This window comes from Sebastes umbrosus, chromosome 7 (assembly GCF_015220745.1).
Source record: "Sebastes umbrosus isolate fSebUmb1 chromosome 7, fSebUmb1.pri, whole genome shotgun sequence".
Lineage (NCBI taxonomy): Eukaryota > Metazoa > Chordata > Actinopteri > Perciformes > Sebastidae > Sebastes > Sebastes umbrosus.
In genome coordinates, this window is record NC_051275.1 from 3,400,079 (window position 1) to 3,424,137 (window position 24,059).

The 24,059-nt window shown below is 39.5% G+C and overlaps 1 protein-coding gene across 1 annotated transcript in view; it reads left to right on the forward strand.

The window, feature by feature from the left end:
* Positions 1 to 24,059, forward strand: part of cntn5 (contactin 5) — a 176,704-nt gene that overhangs the window by 101,639 nt on the left and 51,006 nt on the right. Inside the window, 3 exon segments of the mRNA XM_037775644.1 lie at positions 4,164 to 4,367; positions 13,014 to 13,116; positions 21,208 to 21,389. Coding sequence (XP_037631572.1) covers positions 4,164 to 4,367; positions 13,014 to 13,116; positions 21,208 to 21,389 — 489 coding nt within the window.

A 24,059-nucleotide genomic window follows, 5' to 3' on the forward strand; every position in this document is an offset into this window, starting at 1 on the left:
GCTAAAGTAGTTTGAATAAAACCTTTTGGACCTCCGGTGTCTTTGATAATTCAAATTCGTTGTAGCGTTGTTTATTATTCTATATTCTATATGTTGTCATTCTCTATTTTATAGAGAACAGTTGGACTAGTTTGTGTCGTAGCTGACAATCTGGTTTACGACTCTGTGCCCCATTCCTCTCAGTAGATTAAGCAAGACGATGCTGACATTGCAAATTAATCTGTTGACAATACAGTATTTGAAAAGTGACACATATTTGAGTCCGTTTTCTACCTTATTGCAGCCACTGACTTTGAACTCACATCGAGTGCTGAATCGACTTCACATCTTTCAGATCTGAGAATCTTTGAAACAGAAGTTATTCATTATTTACCGAGAGGACATTGATAGTCTAAAGAAAATATAGCAGTCAGTTTTTTGCCAGAACAGACACACAATAAATATTGTTAGGCAATATTGACTAGATTAATTTATCCCTGAGTTTGACAGTCATCTTTTTTTTTTAATATAATGATGGATGTGGCTGTGTAGAACTATGATCGTTAGACACAAAGCAAACAGCATGCGGTCAAAGTCTACTCTGTGTTCATCATAGTCATATTGCAGCCATCCATTTTATTACCCACTTATTCCCATTCAGGGTCACTTTGCCAACTATCACAAGCTCTTTTTTTTCTTTTCGCCTTTTTTTTTTTATGCAAACCCACATTTTGTTCTCAGCAATTGTGTAATCTTTCTTTTTTGCCAACTTAATTTGTGCATCAGCATGCATCGTAAAGAATACTAAATACATAAGCACAGCTGTGCTGCCAAGTCTAGCAGGGATCAGGAGTTTATATTCTACACTATCACACACTGTTATTCATGAATAAAATATAAAAGAGTCAACCTAGATGCAAATACCTTAATAATCTGTCAAAGATTATTAGATATAAAGTCTGAATTTTCTGTGCCCTGTCTTTTTTTGGTCAGATTACATATGCACACACACACACACACACACACACACACACACACACACACACACACACTCAGCCTAGCTCACTGTTACCAATCCACCCTGGAATCTGAGTTACGCCAGTTTTACCTTTCTGATTGCATCACCAATTAATTAAAATGACCCCGCTGCAAACAACAGGCTCATTAAGGCCCTGATTATTTGTTCACCTTTTAGGGGCCTCTGTATTATTTTTTCTAGACTTGGTATAGAGTGGCAGGCATTTTATGCTGCTGAGCAGGCTGATCCTTTGTTGCTGTACAAATCCCATACTCATTACTTCTTTAAATGAATATTCCTAAGTTTTGAGCAGTGATTAACAGCGTTATCAATGCTGTGCTAGGTTGTCAGTGGTTAATCATTTTCGTAATGTTTGTTATTTCACATCAGTTGAAACAGTATATACAGAACTGACAACCCTATCTCAAGGGAAGGCGTATAAATAGCACAACATTACAAGGACATTCTGCGTGTCATGAGAACGCATTTCATTTTTCCTTTGTGCGCAACACAACTACGGCCATGGCCACAGTTTAACAAAACCACTTAGTGAGGTTTAGGAAAAACATCATGGTTGGGCTTAAAATAAGTACGGAAACTAAGTAAAATATGTACGGAAACAATGTAACATAAGTACAGAAAACACGTCACAAACGTCACCAAACAAGACTCGGTCAAAACCGAGTATATGGCTGGACCGTAGGCTATTGGTCACTATGTGAATTTGTGGCTAAATTGTTACACAGATAGTCAGTGGTCATGTCTATTGTGTTTTGTGAACAGTTTTTTCCACTTAAATCTTAATATTTGATTCAGTAATAGTAAATGGTAACATTTACTGGTCAGTATATTATAGGCTACATTTTATACAAGGTGAAAAGGTATTAGCATGACATACAGTATGCAAGGTTAACAGAATTTCAGTTTTTTATTAAAGCATGTGTATCAAAAACATTCATCATATAAATGTCATGTAACAATATATACATACTATACTCCATTCAGATAAGAAGCATTTTAAAAGTTGTTTGCTTGTCGTCTTGGTAACAGACCCGACAAAGCATGTATTCAGACTTTTTACTACTCAGCATCATTATGTTGTTATTTCGGCTTCACTTTTGATCCGTGTACAACAACGTCGCTGTCATATTTAATGCGTAGATGACGTTATGTTGAGTGTTGATGGAGTAGCTCCAATGTTAGCATAGCCTGGCACTGATCGATCCGAACTCCATTCAGAAAACCAGCATATTAAAAGTTGTTTGCTTGTTGTGTTGCGGACAGACTTGACAAAGCATGAATTCGGTCTTTTTACAAATCAACATCATAATGTCGTTATTTCAGCATCATTTTGATCCGTTTATTGCAATTAAATCACAGCACAGTCTGTTTACGTTGGGTTCATACCGCAGTAGCGATGTGTGGCTTGCTATATAGTCAGTTCAATGGCGCTGTATGTGAATACAGCTCGCCGTCGACGAACATAAACGCTGACGGACATAAACAATAGCACATGCACAACAACAGCACCATGACGTTAACGGTCCCGCTATCGGTATTGGAGACATTAAGACATTTGATTTCCTATTTATTTAGGCTATATAAACGTTATCTTGTACCTTTGATCTCACAAACTTTCTAATTGTTTTTCTAATTTGTAATAAGATTAAAACATTTGTCAATGATGCATTTTCCAACACGGGAGAGATCTCTGTCTCAGCCTGTGCATCTCTCTCCCACACACACACACACACACACACACACGCACACACACGCACACACGCACACACACACACACACACACACACACACACAGACCAGAGACCTTGCTCTTAGCGACAATGGCAGAGAGAACAACACGGTCCAAAGTGTGGTTATAATTCAGCCAAGTCGATGCAGACAATGCTCGTTGCCAAACAAGTCTTTTGCTTGTAAGGGCGGAAACACGAGCTGTCATAACATCTGGCCAAAGTGAATCAGATACAGGTGGAGGAATGCACAGTTTTCAACAGACTAGCTCATAGTTCATCCCTCCCTTGCCCCATCCACCATCATCACATCATAGTTTATAGTAGTGATTTGTTCAAACCGTTTCTTATACTATAAATATTTTTTATTTTATTCATTTTGCATGTTAATTATCACATCATAAGTGATTTGGTCAAAACAATACTGTTGCAGTTGCTACTCGAATGTCAATTCATATAGAGTATATATGACAAAATAAAGCAATGTTAATTCTGTTATTAATCTGTTTAATTTTTTCTCTTAAAAAACTACAACATTAAGATTCCCGTTAAAGTATTCATCGATAAGCAGCATCGGTAAGAGTAGTCGTTCTGTTCAAATACTAACGATACCCATCCCTTGTCAAAATTGACACATTATACTGTTCTGCATAAAGTAGGGCTGTCAAAGTTAACGCGATAACACAAATTTCGTTTTAACGACACTAATTTCTTTAATGTATTAACACAATCGATCTTTCGGAGGTTCTAGCTTTTAAAGCTAGAGAGAAGATACTGGATTCATATGAAACTAGAAAACCTAAGGAATCCATTGGTATCAACGGTGTCATATGAGCTCGTCGCGAAGGAGGCTAAAAAGCTCTCCAAACTTGGCGAGGAAAAACTGTCATGGCCATTTTTAAAGCGGTCTGCTTGACAGCTGACCTCAAGATATGTGAATGAAAACGGGTTCTATGGGGACCCACGAGTCCACGAGCAAATTTTACTATGCTAAATGCAGTACCTGTGAGGGTTTCTGGACAATATGCGTCATTGTTTTGTGTTGTTAAATGATTTTCATAAATAAATATATACATACATTTGCAAAAAGCAAGCATATTTGTCCACTCCCATGTTGATAAGAGTATTAAATACTTGACAAATCTCCCTTTAAGGTACATTTTAAACAGATAAAACGTGCGATTCATTTGCGATTAAATATTTGAATCGATTGACAGCCCTAGTGTTTACCATCTATTATTATTCTAAAAGGATTGACTATTTAGAATATTATTACTAGCTTAAAAGGAGAGACTGAGGCTAGATGTGAAAGAGTGCATACACTGGAGGAGTATTACAAACATAAAGACAGTATAAATGAGCACAAAGACATGTTCTGCATTTTTTTGAATCTCTGTGTTCTCCACTTGCTCTTACAGAGATCATCTACAGCTGGGTGTTTAATGAGTTCCCTTCATTCGTTGCTGAGGACAGTCGGCGCTTCATCTCCCAGGACACAGGAAACCTGTACATCTCCAAGGTGCAGCCGTCGGACGTAGGAAGCTACATCTGTCTGGTGAAGAACACGGTGACGAATGCGAGGGTGCTGAGCCCTCCGACACCTCTAACGCTGAAAACCGACGGTGAGGCTCTCAGATTTATAGCACCTCTCACACCCGATAGGCCCCTGATTTGTATAAATGCCCCACGCAGACAAATCTAATGGATTTCATTGGATAAACCACGCAGAAAATATCGCAGGCCTCTCTCTGTTTGAAAGCGTAACATTTATTTATTTATTTATTTTTAGATCTATTACTTCCTCCCTCTGAACTTGTTTAGCGCAGATGAAAATCTAAAAGCTTATTTTATATTCTGCTGGTGCATTTTATTGTATCATAATGCATTTGGATAAAAAAATGTCAGATCAGATAGGTTAATAAAAGTGGGTCGGCCGTCTGCTTTCCACTGAGCCTCATGTTAGCGGAGGGCGTTATGAATTCCATACACGCCGTAAATAGATAGTGAGCAATTCTTTAACATTAGTGTGGGGAGCCTTCTTCGCTCACAATGTGCTTTGGTGAAACCGGCCGTCAGGGAAATCATTTTCCAGCATAAAATTAACTGAATCAATGGCCCTTGCTGTGGATGGGATTTCACTCTTTTATACTAGCCTCTCAGGAGCCATGCTGCGGAGCTGTTTGTTGGATTCAGGTGTGGATTTCACCTACAGGCCTTTTTACATCTGACTACACAGAGAAACGTCCATCACTTCACACAGGTGCCTGTCATTGTCAAGGTTTTCAAAGAGCCACTGAGATTACATCCCCAGTGAAGCTGTGTGAAAGGGCCTCTGTGCCTCGGAACCAGGTTTGTTCCAAATGTTGCAACACAAATTCACCTCTTAAGGATTACATCCCTTCCAGCAAGATTCCTACTCTGCATTTGCATAACCTTGTATGAAATGGCCCTCAGAGACGTACATAATACTTAGCACATAGCCGTGCTAATTTGGTTTGTTTCTCCTATTAGCTGAGATGCAAAATACAGTCAGAAAGGCACGTGGTCAGTCTGATGTCAGAGTTTGAATGTGGTTTATGGTTGGATAGAGAAAGATTTGTTTGTAGGGCTGTTTAAAATTTTTATATTTAAATATTTAATTGCGATCAATCAAATGATTGTACATAATTAATCATGATTAATTGCAACATATTTTTTATCCGTTCAAAATGTACCTTAAAGGGAGATTTGTCAAGATTTGTTGTACTATTGTCGACATGGGAGTGGGCAGATATGCTGCTTTATGCAAATGTATGTATATATTTATTACTGGAAATCAAGTAACAACACAAAACAATGACAAATATTGTCCAGAAACCCTCACAGGTACTGCATTTAGCATAAAACATATGTACAAATCATAACATGGCAAACTGCAGCCAAACAGGCATCAACAGCTGTCAGTGTGTCAGTGTGCTGACTTGACTATGTCTTGTCCCAAACTGCATGTGATTATCATAAAGTGGGCATGTCTGTAAAGGGGAGACTTCTGGGTACCCATAGAACCCATTTTCAGATCAAGAGACCCCTTTGAAAATGTCTATGCCTGGTTTTCCTCACAAAAATGTAGCGCAAGTTTGAAGGGTTTAGCCTCCTTCGCGAAAAGAAAGTATGATATGATAAGCTTCAATTGGCAACAATTTTCTGTCATCATTGGGCAAAAATTCCATAATAACCTTTCAGTATATTGTAATTCAAGTGTTCTGAGAGATAACTAGACTTCTGCATCAGTTCATGGCTCTGTTTACAGGCTTTAAAAAATCTTTGACCAATCACAGGTCATTTCAGAAAGAGAGCATTCCTATTGGCTGTGCTCCGGCTGGTGGGCGGTGCTTAGTATTTCCTCAACAGATTTCAACATGGCCGCCGGGTCACAAACCTTCTCATTATACAGCTAAACAGTACACTACAAGATGTTTCTGAAAACATTTTAGGCGAGAAATAGGCATTACAATAATAGAATATTGATTCATATTTGATCAGAGCTGCCTAGTTTGACCGTTTGATTCGTGAGTGATTGACTCGTGGCTCTCATAGACGGAAGCTGGACGGCTGACTCCAGCTCAACTCTGATTGGTTGTTTTCCTCCGGTCTGTGAAATCCTGCAGATGCCGTTAGGAGCACCGGAGGACACAGAGGCACATGATTTTTTTCAGATTACCTGTCTCATGCACTACTGTCAGAATATAGTGACCGTTTTATAAATATAACTTTTTTAAATCATATTTGCCCCATTTTTACCCACTGCTGCTTTAAAGAAATGAATTGCGTTGAAAACAAATTTGCATTAACGCATTATTATCACGTCAACTTTGACAGTCCTAATTTTGTCGTGTTCATTTTTTATGGATGAGTGATGGAAGAGTAATCAAGTTTGCAGCATCCATATAGTGTTGTCCATCCATAATGTGGCCATGATAGCCGGGGGCTAAAGGACAGCACTCTCACCTGCAACACAACACGGCCAAATCAAACCCTCTACAGCTGTAGCTCCATTATGCCAAGAAATGCCTTGGCCAGCCTCGCTCTGCACATCTCGTCGTGTTCAGCAGGCTTCTATATTGTGAGTTTGGGGTCTAAAATGCTGAAAATTGCATTGGCACACCTCACAGCAGACACCCAAATGTTCCCCAGGCCGTGTGCACCCCCTCAGTCATTGGAGTCTGACCAATCAGACGCTGCAATCTGTGCCTCAGTAAAAGTGAGCGATTATTACACAGCAGACAGTTCAAGCTGGATCTGTGTGTGCGGCTCACCACTGTCAGCTCCAGCCCCGACTCTCTTAATCAAAACAAGCATCTGGGCTCCATTATACCTCGCTGGAAGCCATTGATCGGCAATTCACAATCCACCTTGAGCAGAGCAGGGCTAAGCACTGAACTCTGCACTAATGCACTGTTTTAAAACAAGATATACAGTTCATCTCAGAAACACACTGCCTTTGATTTATGATTATTTATTTTCTAGTAAGTGCATAATATTACTGTGGATAGCAGCAACTTTGAAATGGCTCTGAATCAGAACACAAGCAGTTGTTCGTTGATCAAAAGGAATGCTATAGCAAAATTATATCACTGTTCATGAAAAAAATCTGATAATTGACATTGTCTATCATGTCATTTTGTAAATGCCAGATTATAAAATAATCCGTATGTCTTATTATTTATTTGACTGTTTAGCATTGAAGCATTGCTTTTGTTAGCAAATGTTTATCATCAACTTATTTTAATGGTTGAATTGTCAAACTATGTGTATTATCTATTCATAATTAAAACTCTTCAATTACTTTCTATGTAAATACCTCAAATTTATATTTGCCAAAAAAATTGGGCTTTTAACCAGGGCTGTCAAAGTTAACAGGATAATAACGCATTGACACAAATTTGTTTTAACGCCACTAATTTCTTTAACGCATTTTAATAAACCTCTTAAAAATCTGACAGGCCGCCGATCTTTCGGAGGTTGCTGGCTCGGTTTTAAAGCTAAAGTGAAGATACTGGCATCATCAAATCTAATGGATCCATTGATACCAACCATGTCATACTAGCTTGTCGTGAAGGAGGTTAAATAACGCTCCAAAGTTACGCTAAATTTTGGCGAGGAAAAACTGGTATGGTCATTTTCAAAGGGGGCCCATGACCTCTGACCTCAAGATATGTGAATTACAACGGGTTCTATGGGTACCCACGAGTCTCCCCTTTACAGACATGCCCACTTTATGATAATCACATGCAGTTTGGGGCAAGTCATCTTCAAGTCAGCACACTGACACACTGACAGCTGTTGTTGCCATGTTATGATTTGAGCATATTTTTTTTTATGCTAAATGCAGTACCTGTGAGGGTTTCTGGACAATATGAGTCATTGTTTTGTGTTGTTAATTGATTCCCAATAATAAATATATACATACATTTGCATAAAGCAGCATATTTGTCCACTCCCATGTTGATAAGAGTATTAAATACTTGACAAATCTCCCTTTAAGGTGCATTTTGAACAGATAAAAAATGTGCGATTAATCGCGATTAACTATGAACAATCATGCGATTAATCAAAATATTTTAATCGATTGACTGCCCCACTGTTAACCATTGTTTTTACATCCAGATGAGTGGTAAAGCCTCCAGTTGGACTGCAGTACTCGTGGTGTTATTGTTGTAATGAGACATTTTCTCTCTCCACAGCGACAGTGATATCAATGAAACATAAAGTTCGCAGGCACGTGTCCTCTCCATATGGGCATGTTTTCTGTACTGCTCTATAAATTGTTATTGTAGACCATAGGCCCACAGCCATATTGGATGTCAGCATGATCATTTACTAGCCAACATATGCTCAGTGGTGTAGTCAAAACAAGTCCTTGTCCTTTACCCTGAACGTACACATGCTGCTATTAAAAAAGCACCAGCTTACGGTCTTTACTATAAATACACCACTGTTATGGTTAAGAACAGTATCATGGAAATATGAATCTGGAGTGAAAGAACTGCTCCCTTCAATGCTTTTTAAAATTAGAATTCCAAAAAAAGTATTTTGAATGTATTGTGTTTATTGCAAACATGCAGCCATAATGAACATGACATTTTCCTTATTTACTACATTAACCCCAAGAAGAAATCATCAAAAATCAATATTTAAAGTCAAATTGTCAGAAGTTGTCTGGTATATTACAGCATTGTGTGTAATGTTGATGATGTTCCTTACATAAAACATGGCTACATTGCTATTGCAGTGTAGATGGTGGATCGTTGGGGCTACTTCCTCAATGAGTACAACAGTAGTGGTGTGACAATTAAAACATATGGAGGTGGAGAAAGTAAGAGGGAATTGTTAGTAAACTATTACAATTTGACTATTGCATGGGGAAGTGTTTTATATATATTTTACAGCCGGTCTAAATTCGTAAAGAATTAAAAGTAATCCTGCGTTAGTGCTTCCGAGCAGCTCGATATCATGCCAAAGCGTGTAATACACCCACCTGTCCACCAGAGGATAGTGTGTCAGTGTCACGTTTTACCTTGCCGAGGTGTGAATATTACACTAGTGCATGAAGGTGCAGTACCAGCAGGGGGCAACAAAACCACTCACTTAGGTTTAGGCAACAAAACCCCTTAGCTAGGTTTAGGAAAAACGTTATGGTTGGCCTTAAAATAGGTATGTAAACTAAGTACAATATGTACAGAAACAACGTGACATAAGTACGGAAAACACGTCACTAAAAAGTGCTGTGTTTGATGGACCCATCCACCTCCCCTCCCGCCCACCGTAAGCAGTCTTTATCACTTTTTATTCTATGTCACTAGCTCTGAGCGTGTCATATTTACACGGATGCGTTTACACTACAGTCAGTACAGACTCCATGGTGTGCAAATGGCATGCCAAAAGCAACAACAGCGTCTTTATTGCACACTTTTGCCTTCTCACGCCTTTTCGTGCGACCGGGCTAGTCTGAGATGAAAGAACGAAAACTCCTGTGTATGACTGGATCAGAGAGCTAATAAAATGCTTATTCTATGAGCCTGGAGTCCCAGTGAATTCCAGGATAGGTATTTTACTTTAAAATTGGTCCGCAGAAGAACAAAGCACAACAGAAAATGTAATTTTCATCTGATTAATAAATAAAACTGGAACATAAAATATAAAGCTGTACTACAAATGAGGGGCTGTTAATGTTTTAGCACACCGAGCCGAGGCATTATTTCCCTCAGTTCTATCAGGTCCAGCCACTGAGGCTGAATATGATATTGAATGTACCATGGCATGAGCCGATGAAATATTGAAAATTCATTATATGTGAAGGGCTGCTTTGGAGCTATAAATGTTGAGAATGAGATTGAAATTGAAAAGTTCTTTGGAACAAATATCATAAAACTCCTTTACCATACATAGTGGGCTACAATTCAATAACCCCACTCCTTATCACATAAAAAGTGTCAGGTACATGTAGGAGGTGTAATTATGGTTTCTCAAATGTCATGTCGGCCATTTGTCTTACCGGTCGTGTGGCGTAGCGCTGGATATGGTCTGATATGTTTTGTTGTGAATTCAGGAAGGCGCCGGGGTTAGCAGTGTTGCCCGTCAGCGGTGCTCACGCGTAACAATTGTGTGTACATTTAACATTCTTCTGTAAAGAGTAAAATACTCATGCAATATTCATATCGCAAACTCCCATTTAATAAGAGGGATAATAGTAATTAGATCCCAGATGAAGGTGTTTTCCTTTGTTGCTCCAAATTTGCTCAATGCCATCTGACACATCGTTCTGGCAAATGGATATAAATGGCCGCCTCAACATACAGACGAATAAACAAGGAAAACGTGTCCTCTGGCTATGACTTAGAGTGGAGGTGTTAGTCATAGTGGCACTTAGCAAGACTGATAACACGTTATCACTTGTGTGTGTCCTTCACAATGTGGCTCACTAATTCTTGAGGACAATACACTACTTTTCCCTGTTGTCACTGGAGAATATTTGTTAGTACATCATCTTAATGGTTTGTTTTTCTGATACCGTGGCTCATGGAGCTTTTTTTTTTACCATTTTGTATTATGTAGACGTTGTTGTCATGCATACAGTTGATGGCAGTATGCTACCTATGCAGAATTTGGCTCACCTGACTGCATTTTCCAACTGACTTTGAGTACATGAAAATAATTAAAAAATATATAAAAATGTAAAATACCATGTGTTAAACTAGGGATGCACAGATTTATCGACCGAACATCGGTATCGTCCGATATTCACATTGTCGGCAGTGGCGGATGTTTAACTGTTGTGATGCATCGATTTTGCGCCGGCTAAATGTTGTGTTGGTTATTTGCGGTCAGTCTCTGACAACAGTAACCAGCTGTTCATTCTGAGAAGAAGCCACCGACTGTACTCGACATTGGCATGACAGCGGGGGGCCTTGCATACGTGTGAAACTACATACAAAGTGAAAGAAAAAGTCGGCCGTGTGGGACTATTTCACCTTTTCAGAAAAAAGATCCACGACAAGAACATTGTTATGTTCACCAAAAAATTAAGCAATAAAAAAAATGGCCAACAAGATTTATTAAAAATAATCACTATAGTTTTGATGGGAATGAATCTCGTGTGTATGTTTGTGTCACTGGAAGCCTGTCAGTCCAACCACAGCACCCAGTACTTTACAGTGGGGACATCCTCCATGCTGTGCAGCCCGGATCCAGTCCCGGGTGAGCAGAGTGCAGCGGCACATCGGGGCCGCCGCATCGTAGTCCTGCGGCTCTGCCGTGGTTCCGTCCAGCCCGGACAGCTGAGGCAGCGAGGCCCGAGGCTGCACCAGCAGAGCGGAGCTCTCCATCCGCTCCCAGGTGGCATCCTGCCGCTACTAGTCCACTAGTTACTCGATCGCGGATGGCGTCGTTCGCTCAGAGGGATAAAAAAAAGAAAATTAATACAAAAATTGGTTGCTAAATATATTTAGGCGGCCGTTAATATATGGACGGCCCGCCCAAGTGAAGTCTAGGTGTGAGAAATACTGATTATGTTTCTAATCGCTTTTACATTTAATTTATGCTTTACAAAATGGATATTTGTTAGCACTGTCGCCTCAAAGCAAGAGTGTCGCAGGTTCAAAACCCGGCTTGGGGCCCTTCTATGTAGAATTTTCATGTTCTCCCCGTGTTAGCGTGGGTTTTCTCCGGGATCTCCAGCTTCCTCCCACAGTCCAAAGACATGCAGGTTAGGTTCATTGTTGACTCTAAATGTCTCGTAGGTGTGAATGTGAGTGTGAATGGTTGTCTGTCTCTATGTGTCAGCCCTGTGATAGTCTGGCGACCTGTCCAGGGTGTACCCCGCCTTCACCCAATGTCAGCTGGGATCGGCTCCAGCCCCCCCCCCCGTGACCCTGAACAGGATAAGCAGGTTACAGATAATGGATGGATGGATGGAAAATGAATATTTTTGTTAGGCTGTTCAAGTACTGAAACATTCTTCTCTTTGAGTAGGTAGTTGTATAGCAGCTGAAAAGGCTTTTGAAGCAGTTATTTTAAAAAGAAGAATATTTTTTTATTTGAAAGGAGGTTAAGTTAAAGGTTGTTTCATTCAAAGACAGTGTAATGAAATTCTGAATGACTTTAAAACAGCTCAGTTATTCTTTTATAATGAATATGTCTTTGTTTCCCGGCACAAAAGGGGAATGAATAACAGCAAAAACAAAATAAACAAAAACATCGGTATCGGCTATTGACCAAAATTGTCAAATTAAACATTGATATCGGTATCGGCCGAGAATCTTGCAATTGGTGCATTCCTATGTTAAACTTGACTAATCGTATATGCTTTATTATTATATATTATGTATTTGAGCTAAATCCGAATCCCTGACCCTATTACAGTGATAAATAGTGTATACAGTAAAGGTGAATAGTTGAAAGATATGCCAGATGGTGTGCATAATCTTGCAGTCCCACACTTGTACACTGCATGATTCAATGTACCATGTGTATCTTGACTGGTCTTTGCATCAGGAATCCTCAGGAAATTTACATTTGCTGCTTCATTTTTTTTTTTTTCTTCAGTAGTTGCTTATCATAAAACAGGTACCGGGGCAATATGAAGTGAGCCTCCCTATTATTTTGAAATCACCATGCCCAGTCTCCGTGTAGCACACTGCAAGATGATGGGGAAAAAAGAGGGGGGTAAGTAGTGGTTTCAATCTGCTTGGTTCTAATGTCTGCAATTCCTCTTTCTTAACCTGTTCTAGGTGTCATGGGTGAATATGAGCCCAAAATTGAAGTCCATTTCCCTACATCTGTTCTGGCTGCCAAAGGAGTCACTGTCAGGCTGGAGTGCTTCGCCCTGGGGAAGTAAGTAAACACGGACATATTGCACAAATATAGGTAGTTGTTTATTACAGCAGCATCATATTAATCACCAGGAAAAGTAAAGTACATGGCTCCGTTGCTGAGAGATCCTTTAGATAACACTCCTTGTGTTTTCCTCTCTTCTTTAAATTACATTATTCCATTACCTGAAAGGGGACCAAGCATATCTTGTCTTCAGGCGGGATGTTAAGTGAGTGTAGAGAAGTGCAGCATCGTAGCTCGGCTGTTAGATGGCATGTTAGTGCAAGGGGGGGGGGGGGGGACTGAATAGGGAATTCAGCCCTAGGGACCCATGTGTTCTCATAATTGAGAGCCCAAATGTATCTGTGTTTCCTGGCTGCTTTCAGGGTCTGTTATGAATGTAGAAAGCCAAGGTTATGTCTATGGAAAAATGAAATTGGTAATAGTTGTCTGCCAGGAGGGAAAACACACTTTTGTCCACAGAGACTTCAATCCAAACCACTTACCACAGTTACTAAAGTTAGCATCGCTGGCTCCGCGGTTGACAAAGCCATTGCCTTTTTTAAATCAAAATATACATATTTTTTATTCATTTCTTTTTTCTCATTTAAATTCATTTCATTCAAAAATAAATTCATACCATTTTCAAAGGGTTCTTCTCCAAAGCGAGGTTGAAGTGGTGTTTGACACTACCAAAAAATCATTTTCGTTGCACAACATAATCTTTTATCATCCCCTACTCCATTTTGTTTATAATTATTCAGCATGAATAATTCATTGCTGAGTCCTATCTTAAGTGCAAACAGTCTCTAATCTACAGATGACTAAGGACCTCATAATTGTTTTCCTTGATTTCAATTAATTATCCACATTATGGTGAGTCATTTCCTAAATATATAGACACTGCGTTATAATCTCACACCCCTTAGTTTTTCCTATCAAGCTATGCAGGAGTTTTGGGATTCTTGTAGGACAGTCTTTGCTCTGTGCTTCCGTCAGTGAAGTAATTTGTGCCTGATGGCTCTCAGTCAGACAGTGATGCCGGTGACTTACCCTTTTACATAGAGATGAATGATTTATCAATGCACCCTATTAAGAAATGCCAGTCTTTATATAGCACCGAAAATGAAGTTAAAATGGCTTTTGTTCTCCTGTTGATCAATATTGATGATGGCACCACTAGCTAAGACGGGGCAGAAAAGCTCTTTGTGTGTGAATGCCAAAGCTCCTTGATATGATTGTCTGTTGTGATATTTACCAGTGACACTACTTTGTGGGCCACAGTCAAGGGCAAAGAGAACAATGAGGCAATACAAATTGTCTAATAGTTTGTCATTCTAGTCACCTTAAAACGTCGTCATTTTTAGTGCAAGACTGCTTTTTAAAGGTCCTCTATATGACATCCGGAGCATTAATAAAGCACCGAACAACTATTTGCTATGTATAGATATAGTGGAGTAATGTCTACCTGAGCAGAGAATGAAGTCTCTCTTCTCCATGCTTTGTTGACATAGCCGGGCCGGCCGCGCATGCTTTGAGTGCATGTGAGCGTGCCCCACTGGCTATCACACGCCCCGTCCCGACCTACGACGCCGTAGCAGAAGCGTAGCACTCACCGTCCGATACCCCTACCCCCCCTAGGTAAACACTGTCAGTTGTCAGTTGTAGCTCTGTCTGTTTTCACTGTCAGCGCTGTTAGCAACGTTAGCTGCAAGACGCCAGCTCAGCCGTCACTGAATTGAGAGCCGTGCAGAGGCAATAGAAATGCGTCCAATGGGGCATTAAACACCTTTAACGCTATAAGTACCGTTAGCTGCGAGCCGCCAGCTCAACCGTCGCCATGTTGAGCCGTGCGGAGCCGTGCGGAGCCGTGCGGAGCCAATAAAAAATGCTCCCAATCCGACATTTAGCACCTTTAGCGCTGTTAGTACCATTAGCTACAAGACGCCAGCTCAGCCGTCGCCATATTGAGAGCCATGCGGAGGCAATAGAAATGCTCCCAATCTGGCATTAAACACCTTTAGCGCTGTTAGTACCGTTAGCTGCGAGCCGCCAGCTCAGCCGTTGCCATATTGAGAGCCGTGCAGAGGCAATAGAAATGCTCCCAATCTGGCATTTAGCACCTTTAATCATGATCTGGCTTGCTCACACCTGTCGCTCTGCACTAGTCTCATACGGCGTGTACAGCCTATAACGCTGTCCCGACCTACGGCGTCGTAGCAGAAGCGTAGCACCCACCCTCTGGTACCACCCCAGGTAAACACTGTCAGTTGTCAGTTGTAGCTCTGTCTGTTTTCACTGTTAGCACTGTTAGCCACGTTAGCTGCGAGACGCCATCTCAGCCGTCACTAAGTTGCGAGCTGTGCGGAGGCAATAGAAATGCTCCCAATCTGGCATTTAGCATCTTTAGCACTAGTACCGTTAGCTGCAAGCCGCCACCTCAGCCATCGTCATGTTGAGAGCCGTGCAGAGGCAATAGAAATGCTCCCAATCTGGCATTTAGCACCTTTAATCATGACTTTGTAACTTGTTTGTTTGTGAAATTGGATTCTCAGTAGAATGATAACCATTGTTTCCTATTGTGGAGCATCACTGTGCTTCTAAAGTTTCAAGGTACAAGTTACTTAATATAAATGAAAATATAAATAAAACCAAGTAGTTTGGTGGAAAGGGGCATCATTAGCACTTTCCTATTAGGTTTATCACACCTTTATGTGTTTGTTAATTGAAAATTTAATTGTGGTGTTCTCATATGCATGTTGGTTCTGCTTCCTTATTGCCAGCTGATGCAAAACGGTTATCATTCAGCCAGTTTTTTTGGTTTCTTTTTCAGATAAGTTTATCAGGATTGTTACCATGAATGATTATTGCCATTTATAGGTGATGATATACTACCTATAGATTTCCAAACAACACAAATTCAATTTAAAACCCCGGCTTCATATTCTGATTTACAAGAAACTCTGGGAAGTGCAGTGCTGTTAGCTGCATTCATTTCAAGGGATATTGAAGTATGTAGTTCAAAAGGCCTTGTACATTTGATGGGTTACATATTCTCCCACTCCTTTCCACTTAAAATATAATATGTGGCATGTGGTAGATGCTTTCATCTAAATTGCTTTAGAGTAGTAGATATACTTTTAGCTCCAGTGACCCCAGAGGGAATCAAACTCTTGAAACCCTTGCAGTTACGTTCCTCATTGAGCTATACAGGACCACAAGGACCACAGAAAGTGCCTCTTAATGACAACACATTTTGTACTCTTGGTACTATGGGTAATGTTTCTGAAAAGACAGTTTTTGCTCAGATCATACAGGTAAAATGTGGCTTTAGATTCTCCCTAAAAAATAGTGTAGAATTCCCTAGAGGGCCCGAAACACTGCGAGCTTAGAGCTAAATGGTGGAATAATATCTAGAGTTTAATGATCTGTATCAAACTCCACCATATTTTAGTATTAGATTTAATTTTCAACCTTTATTATGGAACAAGTCCAGATGAGGGCACAGCAATTGTGTGGAATGCTAATTAAGATATAATCTACAGAGCTTGCGGGCACATTCTTAAATTGAAAAACTGTAACACCTTACATAAACTCTGGAGTGTAGTACCTTCACATTCACGATGTTAGGGTATGAAATACTCAGTTTGTACACTTTGATAAAATTGCCATAACCTTCGCCTCAGAGTTCAGGAGTTAATGCCAGCAGTTCCATATATAAAAGACACTGACAGGCGGGGGTTCTCGTTTCTAAACTGAGTGAGCCTATATTCCCCCCTGCCCGCCCCAGTCCTGTGGACACGTCCAGGCCCGGTGCTCATTATTCAGCCTCCAAAGAGAAACCCTGCCACGGACTCAGGAAGATTCACCCTCATGTTCCAGCCCCTCGAGGTCTCTATAGATTTGTTCTGTTCTCTGGCTAGTCGAGAGTGTAGTCGGAGCAAAGGTCTCTTGCAAAATTCTCCATCAATAACATATAAGGAAGGGCTTCATAACAACTGCATGCCGTATTCATGAGTACTGATTCAATCTCCGTTGTTAGCATATGTTGTTCTTACACCCCACAGGGGCATGGGAATGAAAATGCCAAGTGCTAACAAATGGAACCACGTTGGACCACAGATATTTGATTTTACCTCAGGCCTCAGATGTAGCCCCTATAATAACCACACTATTAACATATATAGTTGTCTGAACTGCAGATGGGGAGATGCTAGTGATGACAGTGACTTCATTTCTATATTATTTGACTGGATGGATGTATGACAAATTGAAATAGGTGGGTTATACTTTATACTTTGTGGTTACAGGTTAGTTTTACAATTGCTAACAAGTGTATACCTATACTTGAGATTCTTTCACTTAACTCTTACATGTTCTTACATGCACACGTTTTCCTTCCAAGACGAACATATAGTCAATCATAGCACGACTTTCAAAATACTAACAGTTGATGGCATTACAAAAAACTGCAAAAAGCGTTTCAGGTTTCAGTTCTACCTGCATACAACAGACAATATGAAATCCATTGTTTTTATAATTCAGCTTCCTTTGACTGTAAACCACTCTACATGTTTTGGTTGAGTGTAAGATGTGTGCATTCCTGGCACCATGCTATCTAAAAGTAAATGAGTCGTCTTTATTTTATATAATATACAGTAGAAAAAAATAGTGACAGAATGGCTGCAGTAAAAGCTGTATTAGCAACATGACATTGCTGCCAGTGATCCACAAAAATCAAACATACATGGCCTTTGGATCCAAATGTGTAAAAAAATAAAATACACAAATACAATAAAAAAGGCAAGGAAGGGCAACAAAAAAACACAAAATGTCCTGGCCCACATCACATCGTACTGTATGTCGTCTCTCACTATGCACCTTGGATAGAAAGTCTTGGCCTGCATTATCCACCTCTGGCAGTCTATTTTACACAACTTACAGTAAATCAGCTATTTCTCAATGTTTCAATGATCTTCATTTTCATTCAAAAATACTTTTCAGCTGTTTCAGTATAGCTGTTGAGCTGCTGCTGTTGCAGAAGTAGAGGCTCTACATTATATTTAAGGTTTTAAACTTTGGGTTTTCATTTCTGGCATGCTGTGTGCAAGCTTTTGTAAATAAAACATGAAAGAGACATCATTTTGTTATTGGGTAAGTATGTAATGTATGTAATGAAAATGTAAGTATTTTAGAAACTTGAAGTGTTAATTAATGCTGTCAAAGTTAACACTTTCTCTCAATTTTTTTTAAAGCCAATTACTTTAACGCATTAATGCGACTTGTAATTTTTAGGGCTCAGTTTCAAAGCTGAAGATACTTGTATCATATGAAACCAGGAAACCTAAGGAATCCATCAGTACCAACTGTCACACTAGCTTGTCGCGAAGGAGGCTAAATAACGCTCCAAACTTGCACTAAATTGCATGGCATGGCCATTCTCAAAGGGGTCCCTTGACCTCTGATCTCAAGATATGTGAATGACAACGGGTTCTATGGGTACCCATGAGTCTTCCCTTTACAGACATGCCCACTTTATGATAATCACATGCAGTTTGGGGCAAGTCATAGTCAAGTCAGCACACTGACACACTGACAGCTGTTGTTGCCTGTTGGGCTGCAGTTTGCCATGTTATGATTTGAGCATATTTTTTATGCTAAATGCAGTACCTGTGAGGGTTTCTGGACAATAATTATTTTTTTGTGTTATTAATTGATTTCCAATGATAAATATATACATAGATTTGCATAAAGCAGCATATTTGCCCACTCCCATGTTGATAGAGTATTAAGTTCTTGACCGATCTCCCTTTAAGGTACATTTTGAACAGATAAAAAAATATGCAATTAATTAAATCAAGATTAAATATTTTAATTGATTGACATCCCTAGCGGTAATTGACTGCATATTCTGTGAAAACAAAATGAATTGTTTTAATGGTATGGTCCACAGCAGACGGATGTTGTACTAATTGTGTGTTGAGTTTTGAAAATGTGACTACTTGGACAAAGGGATTTTAGCAATTGTAAAAAAAACTGTACCGTTACATAAATATCAATTAAAGTGGCTATCTATTGGGACTATATATGACTGTGGCATCATCATACAGTATATGTTGTGTAATTGCCATGCTGTATTTTTCAAATTTTGGATCAAGACATTCATTTTTAGCGATCAAACTTTGTTCCCAAATTCATGTGCAGAAATGTGGATCTCCACTAACTGAAGTCCGTTTGAAACTACTAACTATTACTCAGTATGTTAATTCACAGTCAGTGATGTGAGGAAACCTAAATGCATGCTGTTAGGTAACGAGTTAGCTATTCAAAAACACAAAGCAAAAATTCAAAGCAAAAAAAAAAAATATGTGACACAAAACCCCTGTCCAAAATGAAAGACGCTCTTTGTGAAGAAATGCTTTGTTTAATACAAAACATGCTGAGAATCCTAATGTGAGTCCATGCAGCCAAGTGCACTTCAGTGTCCTTGTGAATTTAGAACAGATAAAAAAAAAAAGCTCAGGGATGTAACATTTTCATCTTGGCTAAATGATTGATGGGTTCACTGGAGGTTTGTATAGTGTCACATTTCCATCTTTCAGACACCTGTCAAATCTAGTTGTCATACAAGAACACCGCTGATACTGAGCGCATATTCTCTCTCTGCACACGCAAGACATCTATCATACGGATCTATGGGGGCAATCCTTGAATACACAGGGATAGATGACATTGCTTGAACACTAATCATAAAAATCGGTGTCGTTAATAGCCTGATTTGAATCTTGTCCCCGTCTCTCTCTGAAACCCGGGCTCTAATGTGTAGGTCGTTCGGTACAGTAAATATATCACGAGTGGTCAAAAGGTTAGTGATTTTACATGTGGAGCACAACCGACATTAAATACTCATCATGGGGCATCAATACATGATTACAGATGGAGTCTGTAGGTCATTGCCGGTGATTGTTACAGTTAGATGTTATTTTAAAATATCTCTTGTTGGGCAAATAATAATTATTTTCATTATTGAATAACCTGACGATTTTTTTTTTAATTATTATGTAATTGTATTGTAATCAAGAAAAAAATATGAAAATAACCACAACAATTTCCAAAAGCCCAAAGTGATGCCTATAAATTACTTGTTTTTTTATGACTGAGAAAGAGACTCAAAATTGAGTCTAGAGAATATGTATAGATAGAATCTATCAAGGTTATCTTTTTAGAAATGTATCAAGGTGAAGGTACATGAAAATATTTGTAGTCATTTTAATTATTATTACAAGGTCATCGTCAGATGACAGATTCATCATGAGTATGTTTACCCCCCTTAAAGCTGCAGTGGGTAGAAGTGGAGCAAATATTATTAAAACAATTTAATTTTTATAAAACGGTCACACAAAAAATCATGTGCCTCTGTGTCCTTTGATGCTCCTATCGGCACCTGCAAGATTTTACAGACTGGAGGAAAACAACCAATCAGAGCCCAGCTGGAGCCTTGCCGTCTCTGAGCAGCTGTCAATCACTCGCGAACTCCGATCAAACGGTCAAACTAGGCAGCGCTGATCAAATATGAATCAATATTCTGTTACTGTAATGCCTATTTCACGCCTCAAATGTTTTCAGAATCATCTTGTAGTGTACTGTTTAGCTGTAAAATTCGAAAGTTTGTGACCCGGCAGCCATGTTGAGATCAGTTGAAGAAATACCAAGCACCGCCCATCAGTCGGAGCACAGCCAATAGGAATGCTCAATAAGAACGCTCACTCTGAAATGACCTGTGATTGGCCAAAGTCTCCCGTCACGGGCTAGATTTTATAAAGCCTGAAACAGAGCCATGAGGAGGAGCAGAAGTCTAGTTTTCTCTCAGAACACTTGAATTACAATATGCTGAAAGGTTATCAGGGAATTTTTGCCCAATGATGCCAAAATCTTTCTGCCTACTGAAGCTTTAATGGTTATGATCTTATTTAAAAAAAAAAAAAATGACTATCAATAATGCATTGCATCATTGAAGCTCACCTTCTACAGTATATACTGTGTGTTGATGCTGCTTGTTCTTATGTTACATTGTACTGTTGAGTATATAGCCCCACTCTTCTCTCCTCACAGTCCAGTGCCAACAATCACATGGAGGAAGATAAACGGAAACATCCCCAAAAAAGCAAGACTTCGGAAGTCCCAGGCCGTGCTGGAAATTCCCAACATTCAACTGGAGGACTCGGGAACTTACGAATGCAAAGCTGAGAATCCAAGAGGAGGCACTGCTTTCAAAGGACATCTGCAGGTCTACAGTGAGTCTAAGCGTGCTCTTATTCTCTGTTCATTTGGTCATCTTTGACTTTAGGTCAGCCATCATACATTATCTACAGTAAGAGCACAAGTGTTGATGTGTGGTATTCCAGGACTATTGGTCCGAACATAGTAGTCTAAGCTATTTTGTTCGTCCTGCACAGTTTCCAAGTATTTGTCATGATATAATCTTTGCCAGTTACACTATTCTCAAATTCAAGGCTGGGGACCAGTCCTGGTCCCTGTGAATTTGCTGAACAGTCCAAATGACTAATTAAACATCATGGCAGATAATCCAAGAACAAATGTTCATCACCTCAACGAAATGAGCTGTTTCTTTGAGTGTAGCTCTCTTAAGCAAGATTTTTTGTTTCAGCTGTCAGGTGTGTTTTGTTCCAAAATGTTCTGAACTACTTCTCTGCTAGTTGTTTTAATAGACTGTTGTGGTTGTTCTATGTCTTTTTTCAAAGACTCGTCATAGTATTGTCAGAAGTTGTTACATCCGTGCCTTTGGTCACTGCTTTCTACAAAGTTTCTGATCATTTTTGTCACTACAAAAACATGAGTTTCAGTTAACATAATGTAATTATGTACAGCTGGCCGGTCATTGTTGTGAAAGAATCCCCTTCAGGGTGATGCTGCACCCCGACGCATCGCCCTGAAGGGGATTCTTTCACAACAATGACCAGCTAGCTGTACATTATCCCGCTTATTACACCGCTACTTACTGAAGAAATCAATATTTTTACCCAAAAACGGTCTGCCAGAGTCCAACATCAGAGCTGCGCCCATAGCAACGGTCGGTAATACAGAATTTACAGACCGCAGAACGCCGTGATTGACCAATCAGAATCGAGTATTCAACACAGCCGTGTAATAAAAATCTATAGTGTTTCGGAGAACCGACACAGTATCACACAACATAATATCGCGATACTCATATATATTGATATTTTCTGACACCCCTAATAATTATTTATTTGACCAAATCTAGGCTCATCAACTAAAAACATTGAGTTACAGTGATAATATATCAGTTTCAGGACAGACCTTACCTAAAGAACAGTTTTTAGTCTTCTAACCACTGTGAGGTACCAGTAATTGTGCTGAATTACTACCTTTTCCCATTATCATACTGTAGACTTATCTCTGAGGGTGTATGTCCTCCGTTTCCCTCCGTCTGCGTCGTGTGCACAGGACCAAGATAATGGACTCCCTCAGCCTTGGTAGGACACATTTCCAAGGCCCTGCACTTCTTGGCAACCTCCATTCTGTTGACATCACAAGGAGAATAAGGGAGCTAATTTGTAGCAGCCTCACGCTAAATGTAATTTACACAGGTCAGCTGGAAGTTTGAACTTGCATTGTGAGGGAGACCTCCCCGACCTTAATCATTCAATCAAACCGCACACACAAAAAACAGCATTCTATTGAAGGTGCCATATGCAAAGAAAAGCAAGGAACGTGCTTGGCATGTGACTGTAGGAGAAGCAGCTCAATGGCAGGGTTTTTCCTTCTTTCTGCACACACTGCACAAGAAATACACCACTATGCAATGCACATCATTGGGTCCGGCAAGGTGCATAATACTAAACACTAAGCAGGATAGAATTTTTTTTTTTTAATTGTTATAGTTAAAAGAAGATAAAGCAAAACATGTGAGAAATATATGTGGAAGCTTTGTCTATAAACGAAAATAAATCCCGTCAGAGCCACATCTACATCTACTGATTTGTGCTAATTTATCACATTCACCCTATAATAATATCGTGTCATTATCAACAACTATTTAATTTGTCCCAAGAAATTAAGTCGACACAAATTGGTTATTAAGTTTTGGTTGCACGTGTTATTTTAATATTGTTTACACAGTTCAGTTCAGTATTTCAACTTTATTACAAAATACAACAATTGATGTCGCCATATGCATTTATAAATGTCTCATTAGAGCAAAAAGTATAATTTAAAGGAGATTAAAATAAAAGGGGAAAAAAGCTTGGATGAACTGATTAACATTCCTTCCCCTACACAAGACTGGCAGAAGGTTCCAGCCCCAGTAAAAGGTCCTTGTAAATCTTATATTCTTGTAAATATACAGGAATTGAGAAATATGCACCACCGTATGCAGTATAAGACCCAGTAGATGGAAAGAGACTACAAGATGAAAAGAAAGTACACACAGCCTATACAGTGCTCAGATCTGGAGTTGTGACCGATTCTTTGCAGAATGTGGAGTTGGGCAGGAAGTGTGGATGCAGCCTTGGAAACACAAGCAAGGCTGCAGAGAGAAAACAAAGAAAAGAAAAAAAAAACAGCTTCATGGTTAAGGGGCCCCCAGGAAAGGCAGTTGCCTAGTGTGCCTGTGCCATGGGCCAGCCATGCAGTGGAAAGAGAAAATGTTCACCAACATGATACAAAAAAACATAAATGTGATCCACTCTTGGAGAGGACAATGAGAACAATCCAACTCCCCTTTAGTGAACATCTCCACTGCCTTTTCTGTTAATATTCAAAAGAATAAATCAAATAAAAATAGACTTCCTGTTGTTGGAGGTCTGGTTGCTGGTCAATGCTGGTGGGCGGCTTATCAATAAAATGAGAAGAGCTGGATCCACCTTAACAGCCCACCTTGAAGCTGAAGTAGGCGAGATTGGAGCAAGTATGATTTAAAA